Genomic DNA, 16,257 nt, shown 5'->3' on the forward strand with positions numbered 1-16,257 from the left:
TGAGATAACTTGATAAAAATGTGATAAGAATTTTTCAATGATTGGGAATGAAACAGAAGATGAGAAAGTGAAATTTTCTAGAGTTTGGAAATAATAGACGAGAAATTTTCTAGGGTTTCTAAAGAAAATATGAGTTTTTTGTTATGTTCACCAAATGAAGAGAATGAAGTAGAAGAAGAATAGGATAATATTTTTTTTTTTTTTTTTTTTTTTCTGAAGGAAAAGAGGAAGAGTTGTTCTGAGATGAGGAACCATTCTATGAATGAAGAAAAAAAAAAAAAAAAAAAGGAAACTGTAGGTGTTTAAGGGAAATAAAAGGAAGGGTATTTTTTGTCTCAATATGGTTTTTTTTTTGTACATTTTAAGGGATGAGTTATTTTTGCAAATATGTGGTTATTTTGATCCCTTAACCCTTTTTTTTTTGGGTATATTCTATTATGGACATTTTATAAGAAAAAAGCCCACAAAATTTATAGGACAAAACTTTTTATTGAATGTTTTGCATTAAGGTAAAATTTAAAATGATAAAATGAGAATAATAGATAAATGAATAAATAAATCTAATAAAATTGAACAATAATATAATATGTGTTGATAATAAATATAATTTTTAAAGTATATAAAATAGACTATTTAGTAGATCAATTAAAAAATTGGGGGAATCATGTAAAGGTGCATTATTTGGAAAATATGGATGAATTGAAAACCTAAAAAATAAGCTTCACACGATTCCCCCTAAAAAAAATAAGCTTATTTATCATGGAACGTAATAATAAAAAGGAAAATGTAAAAACAAAGGGTCATGAAACATGAACAAATAAACTATCAGGGAATTGAAAACTAAAAATGAAAATTTTTAAATAAAAAAGCTACCATGTCATTGAATTGAATGTAATTAACGGAAACAAAGAAAGATGCTCAATTTATTCAAAACATAAAAGACTAATGGGATACAAATCGAAAACAAGTATAAAAAAACATGAAAATAATTAAAAAAAAATAAGTGTACGATGTTAAAGACCATGAAAAATAGAAAATAGCAAATAATTAAGTTAATAGAGTATAAAGTAAAATGATTAAACTAAAATAAAAGGAATTCATGTCGATTTTGTAAAGGTGTTTTAAGTTATAGAAGGTGGTAGCTAAAAACAAACAATATATTTGATTCATGAGGCAATAAGAACTTTATACCTATCATGTTGGGATGATGAATTTGAAATCATAAGAAGTGACTCCTTTATAATGTATACCTATGTTTTAAAATCATCATCGTCAAAAGGATTAAAGTGGCTAATATTTATATAAAACAATAGATATTAATCGTGGTGAGAAGTATGTGTCATGAAATGATAAGAACGTTATGTTTATGAATGGGAGCTTAAAATCATATACCAACTACCAAGAGGCACTTTGTCAAGATCATAATGTTAAGTTTATCAAGGTTGGTTCATAGTTGTCTAAATATGATACCTTGTAAACCATAAACTAAGAGGCACTTTATGAGCCATAAAATGATATATAGATGATACATAATTGTCCAATACCCACACAAGATGGTAAGTGATGACAATAGGATTAGAATTAGTCCTTGATTAGAAGTATAAAAGTTGACATCTTGTAAGTCATAGGTGACAAGACACTTAATTTATGAGACATATGATAGTGAAGAAGTTGACATCTCAAATTGCTCAAGAAGAGAAGCTCTTGATGCTCATACACAACAATTCCTTTAGTCGGTTGTCACCTACATGTCATGGCTTATGAGATAGAGATCTTTTGAACTAGTCAAGAATTGAACAATTTTTTTACAATTTTTATCTAAAAAATAAAAATTCCTCATGGAATGTAAATTAATAATTTTTGAATTTACGTGATTGAGGTTATTGGATTTGTGATTTCACAAACATAATTTTGTTTTTTTTTGGGGGGAAAAATATATTACCAAATGATTAAATGGTACACTTGGATTTTTTTTTTCAAATTAATAATGCAATAGGAGATAGTGGTTAGTACAATGTTTGAAGGTGTAATTGAGCCAAAAGATGTGAAATGTCTTCCAACGATCATTTTATTGGGCTAAAAACAAATTTCATTTCACTATCTTTTAAAGAAAGGAAGAAAGAAAAGTTGAATCAGTTATTGACTTTAAGGTTAAGTAGTTTGATTTGTAGTATAAGACTAGACCATTGATAAGTTATTCAAGGATTATTTCAAACTAATGATAATAATATTAATGATGATAACAATGAGCTTAGAATATAAGATAGTAGACAACTCATTCACCACATATGAAAGATTTCAAATGAGTTACAATAATAGTAGTAATTATAATAAACTTAAAACAAAAGTTATAATACAATTCATTCTTTGTAGGAAAGATTTTAATTCTATTTTTATTCAAAATTTTGTTGAAATGAAAGGATTTTAAGGTTTAAAAATGTTCATTCATTTACCATACCTCTAAATTTTACTATCAAAATATATCCAATCATATGGTTATTTTTTGAGGAATGTACTAAAAAAACTTAATTTTACTTGACAAAAAATATCAATAAGCCTATTAGTGTTAAGTGTTTGTATGTCTTTGATTGTAACTTTTATTCTAGGGCCTTATTTCATTTGTATAATTTTTTTTGTGTAAAAATGAAGGACACGAGGACTTTCTACACAACTAATAAATAAACTTTATATTTAAATATATAAATTTTTATATTTATTGCGAATCCATTACATAACTATATAATTTATTTTTTATATATTTATTACGAATTCATCACATAAGTATATAACTTTTTTATATTTATTGTGAATCCATTACAAACCTCCGACAACGATGAAAAGTAAATGTAATCAATTTTTCACATATCATGATAAAGAAAGAATATTAATACACCTCATATTACGTTTATTAGCACGGTCTGTGTATATATATATCTTTGGTCGCATCTTTTCATTCCCTAATACTAACGGTCTATATATATATATATCAATATTTTTGTTGTGAGCACCACGGATCTATAAAACAAGACAATCATGGAAAAGAAGCATACAATAGAGCATAGATCAAAGTTACAATACAACCCTACACATTCTCAGGAGAAGACTCCTTCAATGTTTTCAAGTGATGTTTTGTGTATGCTGTTTAAAAATTAATATTTCAAGCATGATATTTGTTGTGTTTATATATATATATATATATATATATATATATATATATATATATATATATATATATATATATATATATATATATATATATTTATCATGATTAAATATAATGATAAATTATCGGTTTTATATGAATATTATCCATTTATTGACATATATATTTTGTATAGCTTAATGATTAAATATCCAATAAACGAAATAATGTGTAGATTTCATTGATTGGTGTTCTAATAGAACCCTCATTGATCCACTAGGCATTAACTCAATTCATTTTAGAAAATGATGTTTGATGGGGGATTTAAGATGAAACTCTATACAAAGCTCATCCCTCATGATTATTATGATATGTTTTGTAAATTACAACAAAAAATTATGAATTTTTGTGGGTGATTTTAGAAATTCAATCAAAATTGACATATTTAATCATTGTATCCTCTCATTATGCTTTTGATTCTATCATTTATTCTAATTTTGAATAGGTTTTTCTTTTCTTTTTTTCTTTTTTTTCTCAAAGAATCATAGAGTAAAAATACTTCAAAGTCCACTAAGATGCCATCATGGTCTTTTTTTTTTTTTTTTTACTTTCTTTTCCTTTGGTTTTATTTATTTATTTTATTTTGTTATTATTATTTTTTTATTGGGCAGCAAACCAATCCCATGTGGACCCACATGTGAGTCATTCTATAGTCTTAAAGGGGAAAAAAATGGGCCCATATGGTAGGCTAGTCATATTTTTATATTCTAAAAGAAACATATTTCTTATGGTAGGGTAGTAATGAGTCAATTATATGGTCTCAAACATAATTTTATCTTTTGGTAGGCACTAATTACTCTTCAAATCTTTGTGTATTGGCATTTATGAAATAATCATCTTCTACTTGTGAATAGGTGTCCTCTTGAAAATTAAATTAGAGTACTAAGCAAGGGATTATGGATAATTATGATAATTAATCATTTCAATATATATTTGGTAATATGTTTAGTGAGTGACTTACAATTTTGAATAGTAGAAAACACAATTTTTTATAATAAAAAAATTATATCATTAATTAAAATCTCATTTAAGAATGATTTATGTTTAATAATGATTTGAAGAGTGTTTTTTTAGGTAAAAGTGTTTTTGAAAAAAAAAAATAGATATTGATAAAATTTAATAAATACTTTTTAAAATATGAAAAATCCCTTTCAATGATGAAAAATCACTTATAGTGTTTTTTGAACAAACACTTGATAGATAACTATCTTCAAAATACTTCCATTAAAAAAGTAAAATTGTTGTGAACACATTTTTAGACTTCGTTTGATAAAGATTTTAGGAAATATTTTTTTGTATGGAAAGTATTTTTGAAAGAAATAAATAAATTAGATGTTTAGTAAAATTTAAAAATCACTTATAGTATAAAAAAGCTAAGCCAAACATACTCTAAATTTATAACACATTTTACTAGTAGTATTTTCATTATAAATTTTAAGAAAAATTATTACTAGGGTAACAAATAAATTAGTATATGCATATATATATATATATATACTTGCCCAAATGCAAAAAATAAAAAAATTATGATAAAAATCTAATAAAAATTCATACCTAAAAGCTTGCTCATATGAGAAAATTCATACAAATTTAGGATCAAAATCCTAGGAAAAACTCCAATATTTGAGAACTTGCTCATATAAGAAAATTGATAAAAATATAAAAAGAAATCCAATATTTAAAACTTTCTCATTTGTGAAAATTAATACAAATTTGTGATAAAAAATATAATAAATTCAACATTTAAGAACTTGTACATATGAGAATTTACACAAATTTAGAATAAAATCCAGACACATTCCCTAGTCAAGAATCGAATCTTTTTTCCTCCTCCCCTTGTTTTTTAGTTGAGAAAAATCCTTTTAAATTTTTGAAAAATTTCATATGTTTATAGTTTGTTCTCACGCTTATGTTTTAATTATTTATTTTATTTTATTTTATTTTTCTTGTATTTTCCAAAAACCAAATAGAGACATAGTAATTTTTTTTTTTAATTCTAAAAATTTATATTCTATATCCCAAAATTCTTGTAATAGTTTGATAAATAAATGAAAAAAATGAAAAATAGAAAACTAATATTTATTGTTATCCAAAAAATTTCTGAGAAATTTTTCTTATTGGGCATGATTCCATATCCATTTTCTCAGTATGTGAATTCTAATCCTTTTAGACGCTTTTTTTTTTTTTTTTCCACAAGAAAATCCTTTTTCAGGGAAACCCTAATTCCTGCCACGCAAAACGCATTCCCGACAACCAAACACAGCCTGGAGTCCTCTGCCAGTGCTGCCACACGCTTACCTATTGTTTCTCCACGAGGCAGAGGTTAAGCAAACGCACTGCACCAGCGCACGTTAGTTACCAGAGTCACTATCATTACCAGTTCTAAATCTTATTAATTAGAGAAAAAAATTCACATTAACGTAGTCCCCATCCTCAATCACATATCACCTTCTCAAAATCCGAATTCCATCTTCTACAGTTTGTTATCCAGCCAAACCAAGCAGAAGAAAAAAAGGAAAAAATAAACCAATCTACCAATTTTTGGCGCCCATTTTTCGTCTTGGAATCCATTGGTACAGTTCTGAGGTGTGGTTTCTGTACCTTTGATTTACTGGTGTTTGTCTGTTTGTGTTGTTTATGCATTTGTTGTGATAATCTGAAATTTTTTTTCCGTTTGTGGGGTTGATTTTGTTTTCTGAATCTAGGGTTTCTGATGTTGGGTTTTAAGATTTTTTTAGCTTTAAGCCAAGAAGCGGTTTTTTTTTCCCTTTCTTTTCTTGGTTCAAATTTGGAGTGTAATTTTTGGTGTATGTAGGGAATTCTTAGTTCTGGGGTTGAATGATTGGTATTTGTATGTGGGTGTTCAGTATCTTGACTGTTGGGGAGTTGGTGTATTGCATGTTGAGAAATTTAGTCAGTTGATTAATGGAGTTTCTCAGGAATGTTATGATGCAAATGATTGGAAATATTCAAATGGGTACTTGTTAAATGTAGGTTTTACTGTGATTCAAGGTCAGCCGAGTTCTGGGTTTTGTTGGGTTTTTGCTTAAGAGCTGCATATCACAATAGAGAACTACCTTTTCCTATGAATGCAGTTTTGCAAATATATTAGTGCTTTTATAATTTGAAGTTGCATATGATAGCTACTAAGCTACCTGCGTGACTTATATATTACAGTTCCAATACCATGGTTACTCAAGCTGTTTTTAAGCACAAAAATTATACGTGCTTATTCAGCATGTGTTTGGTAGCTTGTTGGTATCCATGTGGATTGGAACCATGAAAATTTTCAGTTATGCTAAGTTGTGAGTTATCATATTGGCTTTAGAACACTGTAAAAACATGGAATCTCCCTGAAATGCATCTAAGGACTTTCCATTGCTCATAGAAAAATTTTGTCCTGGCTCCAGATTCTCAAGAATGAGGCATAATAAGGAAGAGCAGTCATACTGCACTGAACAAGTAAGTATCACATCAGATGAATCTTTCTGAAAATTTTACGTTGCAGAGTGTAATATTTAACCTAATTATCACTTGGTGGAGGTGGAAACAATATTATGGGTTGAAAAGCCATAGTTAGCTGATGTTAGGGTGTATAGATGCAGTTTGCTTTATCTATGGTGGAGTCAGCTTAAACTTGATTTGAGTTCAACCCTATCTTGAGCAACAAACGAGCAGTTCTAGTAGTTTTACCTTTTTTGGTTCAACTTTGTTCATATAGTCTGAGTTCTGATCCCATCTCACTCCCTCATTTTTTTCTTTGGCATGAATCTGTTTCTTTTGTGCACATAAACAGGTCATTGACTTAGTCTCAGCAGTCAAAGGTTTACATACTCTTAACTCTCAGGAGCTTAATAAGTTATTGAGGGACTCTGAAAATTTTACCCTTCAGTACACTACTGAAAAGGGGCCATCTTTACAGGTCAGTTATCCACTGTATCATCATTGTGATACTCATATTAATTTTATCCTTAATATGATATAAATTTAAATTTAAAATTTTTAAATATGATATAAATTATATTATATTATGTTTCAGATTGATGCTGAAAAACTTGCGGGGTTTCTTCCTCTGCATCTCATCGCAGTGCTTATATCATCTGACAAAGACGAAGCCTTGTTCAAATATTTGTTATGTGGTTTACGACTCTTACATTCCTTGTGTGATCTAGCACCTCGGCAGAATAAACTTGAGCAGGTTGCTTTTATTAACCTTACAAAGAGTTTTGCTTCACTTTTTATTATTTTATTTTTCATTTTTTTGTGTGGCGTCTTTTTGGTGGGTTGAGTGGTTGATGTTGCAGATTTTATTTTATTAAAGTGTATATGAAGGCTAAAACGATTTATCACATATGGTTGCTGCTTATCATGTTCTTTCAATTGGAGTTTTGGACTACAATTTGCTGGAATTTTGAAGGTAGTGGAGAGAAAGGGTAGCTTGGTCACATCATTGATTGTAATCCTAATCATTTCATTCAGTTGAGATGTATCTGCTAGGAACACTGAGATCTCCTTCTGGCATGACATTTTTATAATCATAAAAAAGAATTAAGATCTTGGATTTGTGGCATATTCTTTTTCAAAATAGAGGATTTTAGCTTTGATGAAAACATGTTCTGCTAAATTGCTCCCTATCATCTTTAGTTCTTAAAACTTTAGTGTCACCCTGACAAGAAATGCATGCTTTTTCAGCCCTTGAATCTCAAATGGTCATGGTGTGACTTTAGGTTCACATCTCTCTCTCTAAGTTGGATTAAGGATATAAACTCTGGAAGTGGAATTTCAATTCATGTAAAGCTGGGCCTCATACAAATGCATGATTAGCTTTCATATATGGGTAAACGTACCACAAGTTATGCATACAGATGTTTCCACAACACAAAGTCTATTGCATTTGTATAACTAGGAGACAAGTATTGATCATGATTGCCACAATGCCCTGCAACATTTATAGTCTTAATCTAATTTTGATGTTTCAACTAACTTAATTTTATCCATTTAGTACTTGACAGTTGAACTGTTTGCTAATGATTTAAAATTGCTTTTGCTCTGATATTGGCAATCTTTTCCTATTTTTTCTTTTTAATTATTTTCTCTTGTTCTTCCTGGAAGTTTTTGAAACTTATTATAGCATGACACTTTTTTACTGATCTTATATAGTTTAATGATCTCTTTTGAAAGAGAGAAATTTGGATGCTTTGAGATGGTTCTGGTCAATTGCTTGAATTGTTCATTTGTTATTCCTTCATTCACTTGGCTTTGTTCATGGGCATCTTTCTGGAGTGTAATGCCTAATGCTCTTTCTTCCTACAATTCTGGATGATTATATAGCATTTTATGGAAGAGTTTGGTAGAAGTTTATCAGAAACTTGGTTAAAAACCTTTTTTTTTTTGTCTTCAAACTATATTTACAGATTTTGCTTGATGATGTAAAAGTATCAGAGCAGCTGCTTGATCTGGTGTTTGCGTTGCTTATTGTTCTTGGCAGTTCTAGAGAGGTTCTCCTTTATCCTTCACTTTAAGGCCTGTTTTCCTTTGCTGTCCTTTTCTTTTGGAATGACACAACAATTTTCTAGCATAAAGAGGAAGTTGCAGAGTGAAGAAGGATGAGGTATCCTTCAGAAAAGGAATAGATAAAAGCAAAACCCTAAACCCAGATCATGGAGGACTAAAAATGACATTGAAATTCCTCAAGCAGCATAGCTACCCTCTTAGCCAGGATTGGCTGCCATGCTAGAAGACACATTTCTTATTACTTATCAGTTTTAAACTTATTTTATGTGTAGGAACATCAACTTTCAAGTCATGCACCCCTTTTGCATTCAGCACTGGTGGCTTGCAGTCTATATCTATTAACGGGATTTATTTCCACACAATGGCAAGATCTTGGTCATGTATTAACTGCACACCCTAAGGTATAATTCCACAATGTGACTTGTTTATGCCTCTGTTCATGGAAAATAGGTTGGGTTTGATACATGTACTTGTTTACTTCAAAGCAACTACGTATTTTGGATACAAGGATTTGTTATTTGGGGTTTTGTTTCTCTGATTTTCTATTACCAGTTCACCAGCTTTTTATCACCCATTTTGATTATATACTACCTGTCTTCTTGTTAATATTTTGTTGTGCCTCTAAAGTTCCACAGTCCAGCAGGTATATGTGTGTCATTAATCATGTTTATTTCTGTGACAGGTTGACATATTTATGGATGCAGCTTTTAGAGCAGTCCATTTAAGTATCAGGTCTCTCCAAATCAAGCTATCAGCTCAATGTGTTGATTTCCCAAGCCCTGCTGAACAAGTGGTCAACTCTCTCTGCCAGCAATGCGAAGCTTCTTTACAGTTTCTTCAGTCTCTGTGCCAACAAAAAATGTTTCGGGAGCGCCTACTGAAGAATAAGGTTCGATTCAGAACTCTCTTATCGTATATCTCACAAATGAAGTGGATTGTCAGGAGAAGTACCTTTTATGTTTTATATGTGATGCTAACATTTTGAACTGGTTGGATAAAATAAGCAACCTTCTGTTCTTTTGGATTGAAATACAGAATCATGCTTAGCTATTTATGCAATTACAAAACACTGTTTGGATCATCATGAATACATAATATATCAATATAGCTGTTGAAAGAGAGAAAGAGAAAACATTAATTCTCATTCATATGATTAACTTCTTACAATAGAGAAATATATATACAAGGCTAGGTTGAACTAACTACCATATATGTGACCTATATTAAGAAAGGAAAAAAAGATTGTACACTATAAATACATTATATTCAACAATAGCCATAGATTTTATCCCCACGGGTGGAATCAATATAAGGTTTTAGGTTTTATTCTACAACTATTGAATCAACTGATTCCCTTATAAATATATATTTGATATTATCAATATGATAATTCAGCGCCCTGCCTTATTCTTTTTTTTTTTTTTTTTTTCGATTTTCTTTATATTAATGTGGCATTTGATTTTTGTTATTATTTCAGGAACTATGTGGAAAAGGTGGCGTTCTTTTGCTGGCTCAAGCCATCTTGAAGTTGTGCATCACGCCATTGTTTAAAGAATCCTCTACAATTGTGGCTGCTGTGTCTAGGCTGAAGGCGAAAGTCTTATCAATTGTATGTTCAAGTGATTGGCATTGGTAACATTTGTTTGGAGGGTTAAGCTGCTTGAAGCATCTGCCGCAGATCCTATTGTATTATCTTCTGCAATAAATTTGTGTTTACTGATCTATCTATGTCTCTCCATTCTGTAGGTGTTGTGTCTTTGTGAAGCAGAAAGCATCTCTTATCTGGATGAAGTTGCCAGCTATCCAGGAAGCTTGGATTTAGCAAAGTCTATTGCACTAGAGGTTAGTTTTCTGCAAATAATGAAATACTGTTATATTTAGAGAAAGAGACATCCTTCCCATAGACCAATAAGAACTATCAATATGGCTTATAGCCATGGGTTCTGCAGAGGTAGTATGACGGAACCCACTTTTACCAATTTCAAATGGAAGATCTACTATACACCACTGAATGTGTCAGTCCCCCCCCTCCCCACCTCTTTTTTTCCCTTTCTCTCTTTTTGGTGTATGGAAGATCCCATGTGGTATCATCCAAACTACGAGTGATGCCTTCCACTTCACTTTGAAGATCTTTCTTGTGATTGGCCCACCATGATTCTAGACTCATCTCTCTTTAGGAGATCTCTTTTAGAATAATGCTGCTCACTTTTGATACAATTGTTGTGATGTAGGTTCTTGAGTTATTGAAGACTGCTTTTGGCGGAGACCAAAAATATCTTAGTGGTGGCTCTGAAAAAACTCACCCAACAGGGCTTCTGCAACTCAATGCAATGCGTTTAGCCGATATCTTCTCTGATGATTCAAATTTTCGATCTTTCATTACAGTATATTTTGTGAGTTATTTTCTGATACCTCTAAGTTTTCATCATACTCTATTGCTTGGATTCTTGCATTAGTTATGTTTTCCTACCATTTAATAAGTTACTGCAGTGACGTTTTGGTATACCTTACTCTATTGAGATCATTAGAGCTTGAGGAATGAGAAATAACATATTTTTCAAGAGTTTTCACTGTTTTGTTTCTTGTTAGGAACTACAGGTTTACTTGTTATTCTTAGTATGTCATATACTGTATTTTACATGTACCATATATCATGCTTTTGAATAATTTGTGATGATAAGGTTTATGACCATGCTATTTGCATCTCCTTCCAGACTGAAGTTTTGGCTGCAATTTTTTCGCTCCCTCATGGAGAGTTCTTGTCTAGTTGGTGTTCTTCTGATCTTCCGGTACGAGAAGAAGATGCTTCCCTGGAGTATGACCCATTTGTAGCTGCTGGGTGGGTTTTGGATTCATTTTCATCACCAGACTTACTGAATTTAATGTCTTCAGAATCCACTTTTATTCAGAATAACATGTCCCAGGCTCCCTATGCGCATCAGAGAACATCATTATTGGTCAAAGTCATTGCAAATCTCCATTGTTTTGTTCCCAACATATGCGAAGGTTGATTCTTTGTCCTAGATCTTCTTGATTTTGCATGAAAATTTTTATGTGTATGATATCAGTGTTTTCTTACTCTCTTATAAGCTTTCTGTTCTATTCCCCAGAGCAGGAGAAGGACCTCTTCCTTCACAAATGTCTGGAGTGCTTGCAAATGGAGCGACCTAGATTTTCATTCTCTTCTGATGCTCAAAAAGCTGCCACCGTCTGCAAGAACCTGCGTAACTATCACTTTGATGATTGTTTCAGTTGCAGGTTATAAACACTTTTCAATTTCTTATTAGTAACTTGTATATGCAGGTTCATTGTTGGGTCATGCAGAATCTTTAATTCCCCTTTTTTTAAATGAGGAGGATGTGCAGCTCTTAAGGTGATCCGTACTTCAACCATATGCAGAGCACATCTATTCATCAATTACATGCACTGTATCTTTCATTTTACTTGACTTCAATTCTGATGCAGGGTATTCTTTTAAGGGAATACAGTCACTAATTACTTCAGTTCTTTCACTCAATGCAGGGTATTCTTTAAGGAAATACAGTCTCTAATAACTCCTACTGAATTAGAAGTAAGTTGAGTTTGTGTAAAAGTCCTCATCCTTTTACCTGTTGATAATATTTTTTTTGATAAATATCACGAATATATTAAAGGGTTTACCTGTTGATAATATTAGTAACATTTTGTTCATTGCATTCTTTTATTGGGCAATCTCATTTTATTTTTCCTTAAAAGTTTTGCTGAATTTACCTTCTTGTGCCTGCTTGACATGCTCTTTCAGGAAAGCAAGCTTGAGGGCTCAATGTCCTGGGATAAATTTTCTAGACTTGATATTGGCGAACATCATCAGGTGATTGCAGAAAGTTCATCTCATTTTGCTCGCAATTGATAACCACAAGTTACCTGAGACGCATTTCATTTTTGTTTTGGTTAGCCAAGGTTACAAATTAATGATATGAGAATCCCAAGATGAATTTTATTATAGATTTAAGAATAACTTCTAAAAAGCATTTACATTTTGAACAAAGTTGTCTATGGTATAAGATGCCATGAAACTTTTTCAGAAGTGACATAAAGTTAGATGATTCTTAAACTGCTTTATTGTTTTTCAATGGTGCTGTGCTGTTCTTTTTCAACTGAACACTGTAAACTGATAATGAAGTTTGATTCCATTTAGGAGGCACAAAGTACTGGTGGTTGCTCATCACCCTTGCTGCGAAAAGCAGCTCCAGATGTAACTAACAGAAGTGCTAACCTTAAAGAGGGAACATCAGAGAACTCAACTTTGCAAGAAGTGGACCAGTTCTTTGGCAGAAATATGGACCAAGCTGATGATGTAATGAGGCAAGATAGAAGGAAAGATAAAAATAAGTTGGGTAGAGCTTTGAGAGATGGTGAAAAAGATGTTCAGAATGTTGAAACAAGTGGGTCAGATTCAAGCTCCACGAGAGGAAAGAATTCAACTGATCAAATTGACAACAGTGAGTTTCCAAAATCAAACGAGCATATCAAAGCAAGCGGGTCTGGAGGAGTCCAAGAAGATGAAAAGGTTGAAATCATCCCATCTGAAGAAAAGCAACGAAGAAAACGGAAGCGAACCATAATGAATGATACACAGATGACACTAATTGAGAAGGCCCTTGTGGATGAACCTGACATGCAGCGAAATGCTGCTTTAATTCAATCATGGGCTGATAAACTGAGCTTTCATGTAAGTGAAATGAGCCTCGTAGTTTATTAATTGGTCAAAGTTTGTTTTATCTCCCATTTATTACCAATAGGATTTAGGATGTGTTCCCTCCCTAATAAGTTCTTATATTTATGTTTTCCAGGGTCCTGAGCTTACAGCTTCCCAGCTGAAAAATTGGTAAGGAAACCTCTCACTTTAATATTGGAACAAGTTCTGTTGGTTTCCATATTTCTTTTTCTTTGCTTGACATAGAACTTACATTCAACAGCTAAGAGGACAAAAGGAAAAGAAAATTTCAGTGGTTAGACCCACTATTCTAAGATTACAAGTTTTCTTTTTCTTTGATTTCTTGGCAATCAAACAGAGAACAGCCAAAAATGCTAGTAGGGAAAATTATTTGCAGGTGTAGAATGACTTTCTATTTAGAGCTTGTTGATGGCCGTGGGAAAATATTCCACTTGATAGTCTAGCTAGTTACAGCTTGAGATGTTCTCTGTTCTAAAACATAGAGGTTTTATTATTAATTCTTTGTTTCTAATCTGTGCTTCTTTGGTGGTGGTAACAGGCCCAATTTTATTTATTTATTTATTTTTTAATAATTTTGTTTTTCTTATTATCAATAGGTTAAATAATCGAAAAGCGAGGCTAGCTCGCGCAGCCAAGGATGTCCGTGTAGCATCAGAGGTGGATAGTACTTTTCCTGACAAGCAAGTTGGATCAGGAGTAGGGTCTCTCCATGATTCTCCCGAGAGTCCTGGTGAGGACTTTTTTGCACCATCAACTGCAAGAGGAGGAACTCACCAGAGCACAATTGGAGGAAGCGTGTCAAGAGCTGGTGCTGACAATGCGGAGGCTGCAACTGCAGAATTTGTTGATATTACCCCTGCAGAATTTGTGCGGCGTGAGCCAGGTCAGTATGTTGTACTCTTGGATGGGCAAGGAGACAACATTGGCAAAGGAAAGGTACATCAGGTGCAAGGTAAATGGTATGGAAAGAACTTGGAGGAATCACAGACTTGTGTGGTGGATGTAATGGAGCTCAAGGCTGACAGGTGGTCAAGGCTTCCACACCCATCTGAAACCACAGGCACCTCATTTGATGAGGCAGAAACTAAGCTTGGGGTAATGAGAGTCTCGTGGGATTCAAACAAACTTCTCATTTTGCGGTCTAAGTGAATCAGTAAGCAACCCCATTTGAAGGGCTCTGATAAGAGTTTTTTTGTTACCTGCAAGCTGTGAATTCTCTTCGGTATAGCTCAAAGATCATATTTTAGGCAGAAACCAGGAACAGTTGGTTTGAGATTTTCTTTCCTCATCACGGTTGTTCCCATATCTTTTGTAGGAGTTACTCTTTTTTGTTTAGAATCTGTATGTACGAGTAAAGTAGGATACTTCATCAAACATTTGGTGGATGGGTTGCTCCAGAGCCATTTCCTGTTCTAACCTTTTGTAATCCTAATTTCTCAGTCATAATTTCTGGAAATCTGAGTAAAATGTAGTCCTTGTGTTGATATACCTAAGATAGAGCTGCAGAACAGGTGGTGGTGAAAATATTCAATCCCACGATGTAAAGAAAGAAGGGTGATTCATCCATGAAAAAAAAGCAAAAAACAAACAAACAAACAAACAAAAAGGAAGAACAATGCTGAATCCTGTTTCCTTAAGTTTGTTGCATGAACGTTGGTTCTGCTTCTCTCTACCCATCTATGAAATTATATGGAAGAAATGATGGTAATTTCCAGAAAACTTGTCCATCTGCATCATGGGTTTCTCAGGAGATATTGCCTTCAACCTGTCTGATATCATGGGAATCTGGTAACTTGTCTCCAAGTGATACTCATCAGGAGCTTCTTGTTAAACCAAATCCCTTAGCAGCCATAGGGGCTTACAGGAAAAGTGGCAACAAATAGCTTGAGGACGATAATCACTCAAGGAAGAAGTGCTTCACTAAAAGTCCAAAGCAAAGCATTTTTATTGAAATATCAACACAAACAAAAGGGCTCATGCATGATTGGATTTTATAGAAATATCCATATTGATGAGAATTTTTGTTAAAACAAAAAAAATCATGAAAAATTGATTAAAAAAAATGAGAATTTTGGATAAATTTTTTGATAAATGATTAAATAATTAATAATACATATATTAAACTTAGGATTTTTTTAATATGAGTATGATATATAGCAATATTAAATAATAAAATAATGTTTTTTAATGTTGATATGAAGAAATGGAGTGTGTATGATATACAAATATTTTTATTTATTTTTAATAATTTATTATAAATAGACATTTTTTGGATTTCCCTTTCTTTATTCGAAATTCCATATAATATTTACAAGACAGTAAAGTATTGATATATCCATACCCCTTCTTCTAAGATGGGTATTCCAAAATAATCCCCTTAATGGTTTGGGAGATCATTTCAAATATGGTAACTAATACTCTTTTTAATTTTGCTACACTACAAAAATGTACCTTTTTTATATATATTAAAAGACATTATCAATTTGTCACGTATATATTTTTAAGTCAAATTTGAGTATTCGGAGTTTTTTCTCTCATAGGTTCTACTAGGATAGCTTACCATTCTCGGGGATAGCTTACCATTTTCGTTTCTTTTATACCTGTGTGATAAAGAAATAATTGGTTAAAATAGATAAAATACTCTTTATATTTGTAAATTTATCATTTCCCGTGTTATTGTTTGAAAAGTAATCAAAATTTAATATAAATGTCATTAATTATTTTAAGTATTTATAATATATTTTTTTTAAAAATGGTTATTTTTACAAGAAAGTATTAAAGGGTTTTTTTTTTGGTCAAAATATGATTAAAAAAAGAATGAAGG

At 31.7% G+C, this 16,257-nt stretch overlaps 1 protein-coding gene across 2 annotated transcripts; it reads left to right on the forward strand.

Annotated features, from left to right (window-relative positions):
* The first annotated feature begins 5,438 nt into the window (after positions 1 to 5,438).
* On the forward strand, positions 5,439 to 14,919 carry LOC117918724 (nodulin homeobox). Of its 2 annotated transcripts, XM_034835579.1 has the most exons (18): positions 5,439 to 5,788; positions 6,613 to 6,664; positions 6,999 to 7,124; positions 7,242 to 7,400; positions 8,617 to 8,700; positions 8,989 to 9,117; positions 9,399 to 9,605; positions 10,194 to 10,325; positions 10,463 to 10,558; positions 10,948 to 11,109; positions 11,431 to 11,722; positions 11,827 to 11,940; positions 12,020 to 12,089; positions 12,239 to 12,287; positions 12,498 to 12,566; positions 12,894 to 13,427; positions 13,549 to 13,583; positions 14,030 to 14,919. In XM_034835579.1, the coding sequence occupies exons 2-18, from the start codon at positions 6,623 to 6,625 to the stop codon at positions 14,580 to 14,582; spliced, it is 2,853 nt and encodes a 950-aa protein (XP_034691470.1). In that variant the 5' UTR covers positions 5,439 to 5,788; positions 6,613 to 6,622; the 3' UTR covers positions 14,583 to 14,919. The 2 variants fall into 2 exon arrangements, with proteins under 2 accessions (XP_034691470.1, XP_034691471.1); XM_034835580.1 differs by lacking the exon at positions 8,617 to 8,700.
* The last annotated feature ends 1,338 nt before the right edge of the window (positions 14,920 to 16,257 follow it).

Source organism: Vitis riparia, chromosome 7, assembly GCF_004353265.1.
Source record: "Vitis riparia cultivar Riparia Gloire de Montpellier isolate 1030 chromosome 7, EGFV_Vit.rip_1.0, whole genome shotgun sequence".
Classification (NCBI taxonomy): domain Eukaryota; kingdom Viridiplantae; phylum Streptophyta; class Magnoliopsida; order Vitales; family Vitaceae; genus Vitis; species Vitis riparia.

Excerpts from the sequence above, each read along its gene's own strand:
- LOC117918724 (XM_034835579.1), top strand. The coding sequence starts at position 6,623 with ATGAGGCATAATAAGGAAGAGCAGTCATACTGCACTGAACAA. Across the intron at positions 10,559-10,947 it reads CAAAGTCTATTGCACTAGAG|GTTCTTGAGTTATTGAAGAC; the intron begins GTTAGTTTTCTG and ends GTTGTGATGTAG. Across the intron at positions 11,723-11,826 it reads TGTTCCCAACATATGCGAAG|AGCAGGAGAAGGACCTCTTC; the intron begins GTTGATTCTTTG and ends TCTATTCCCCAG.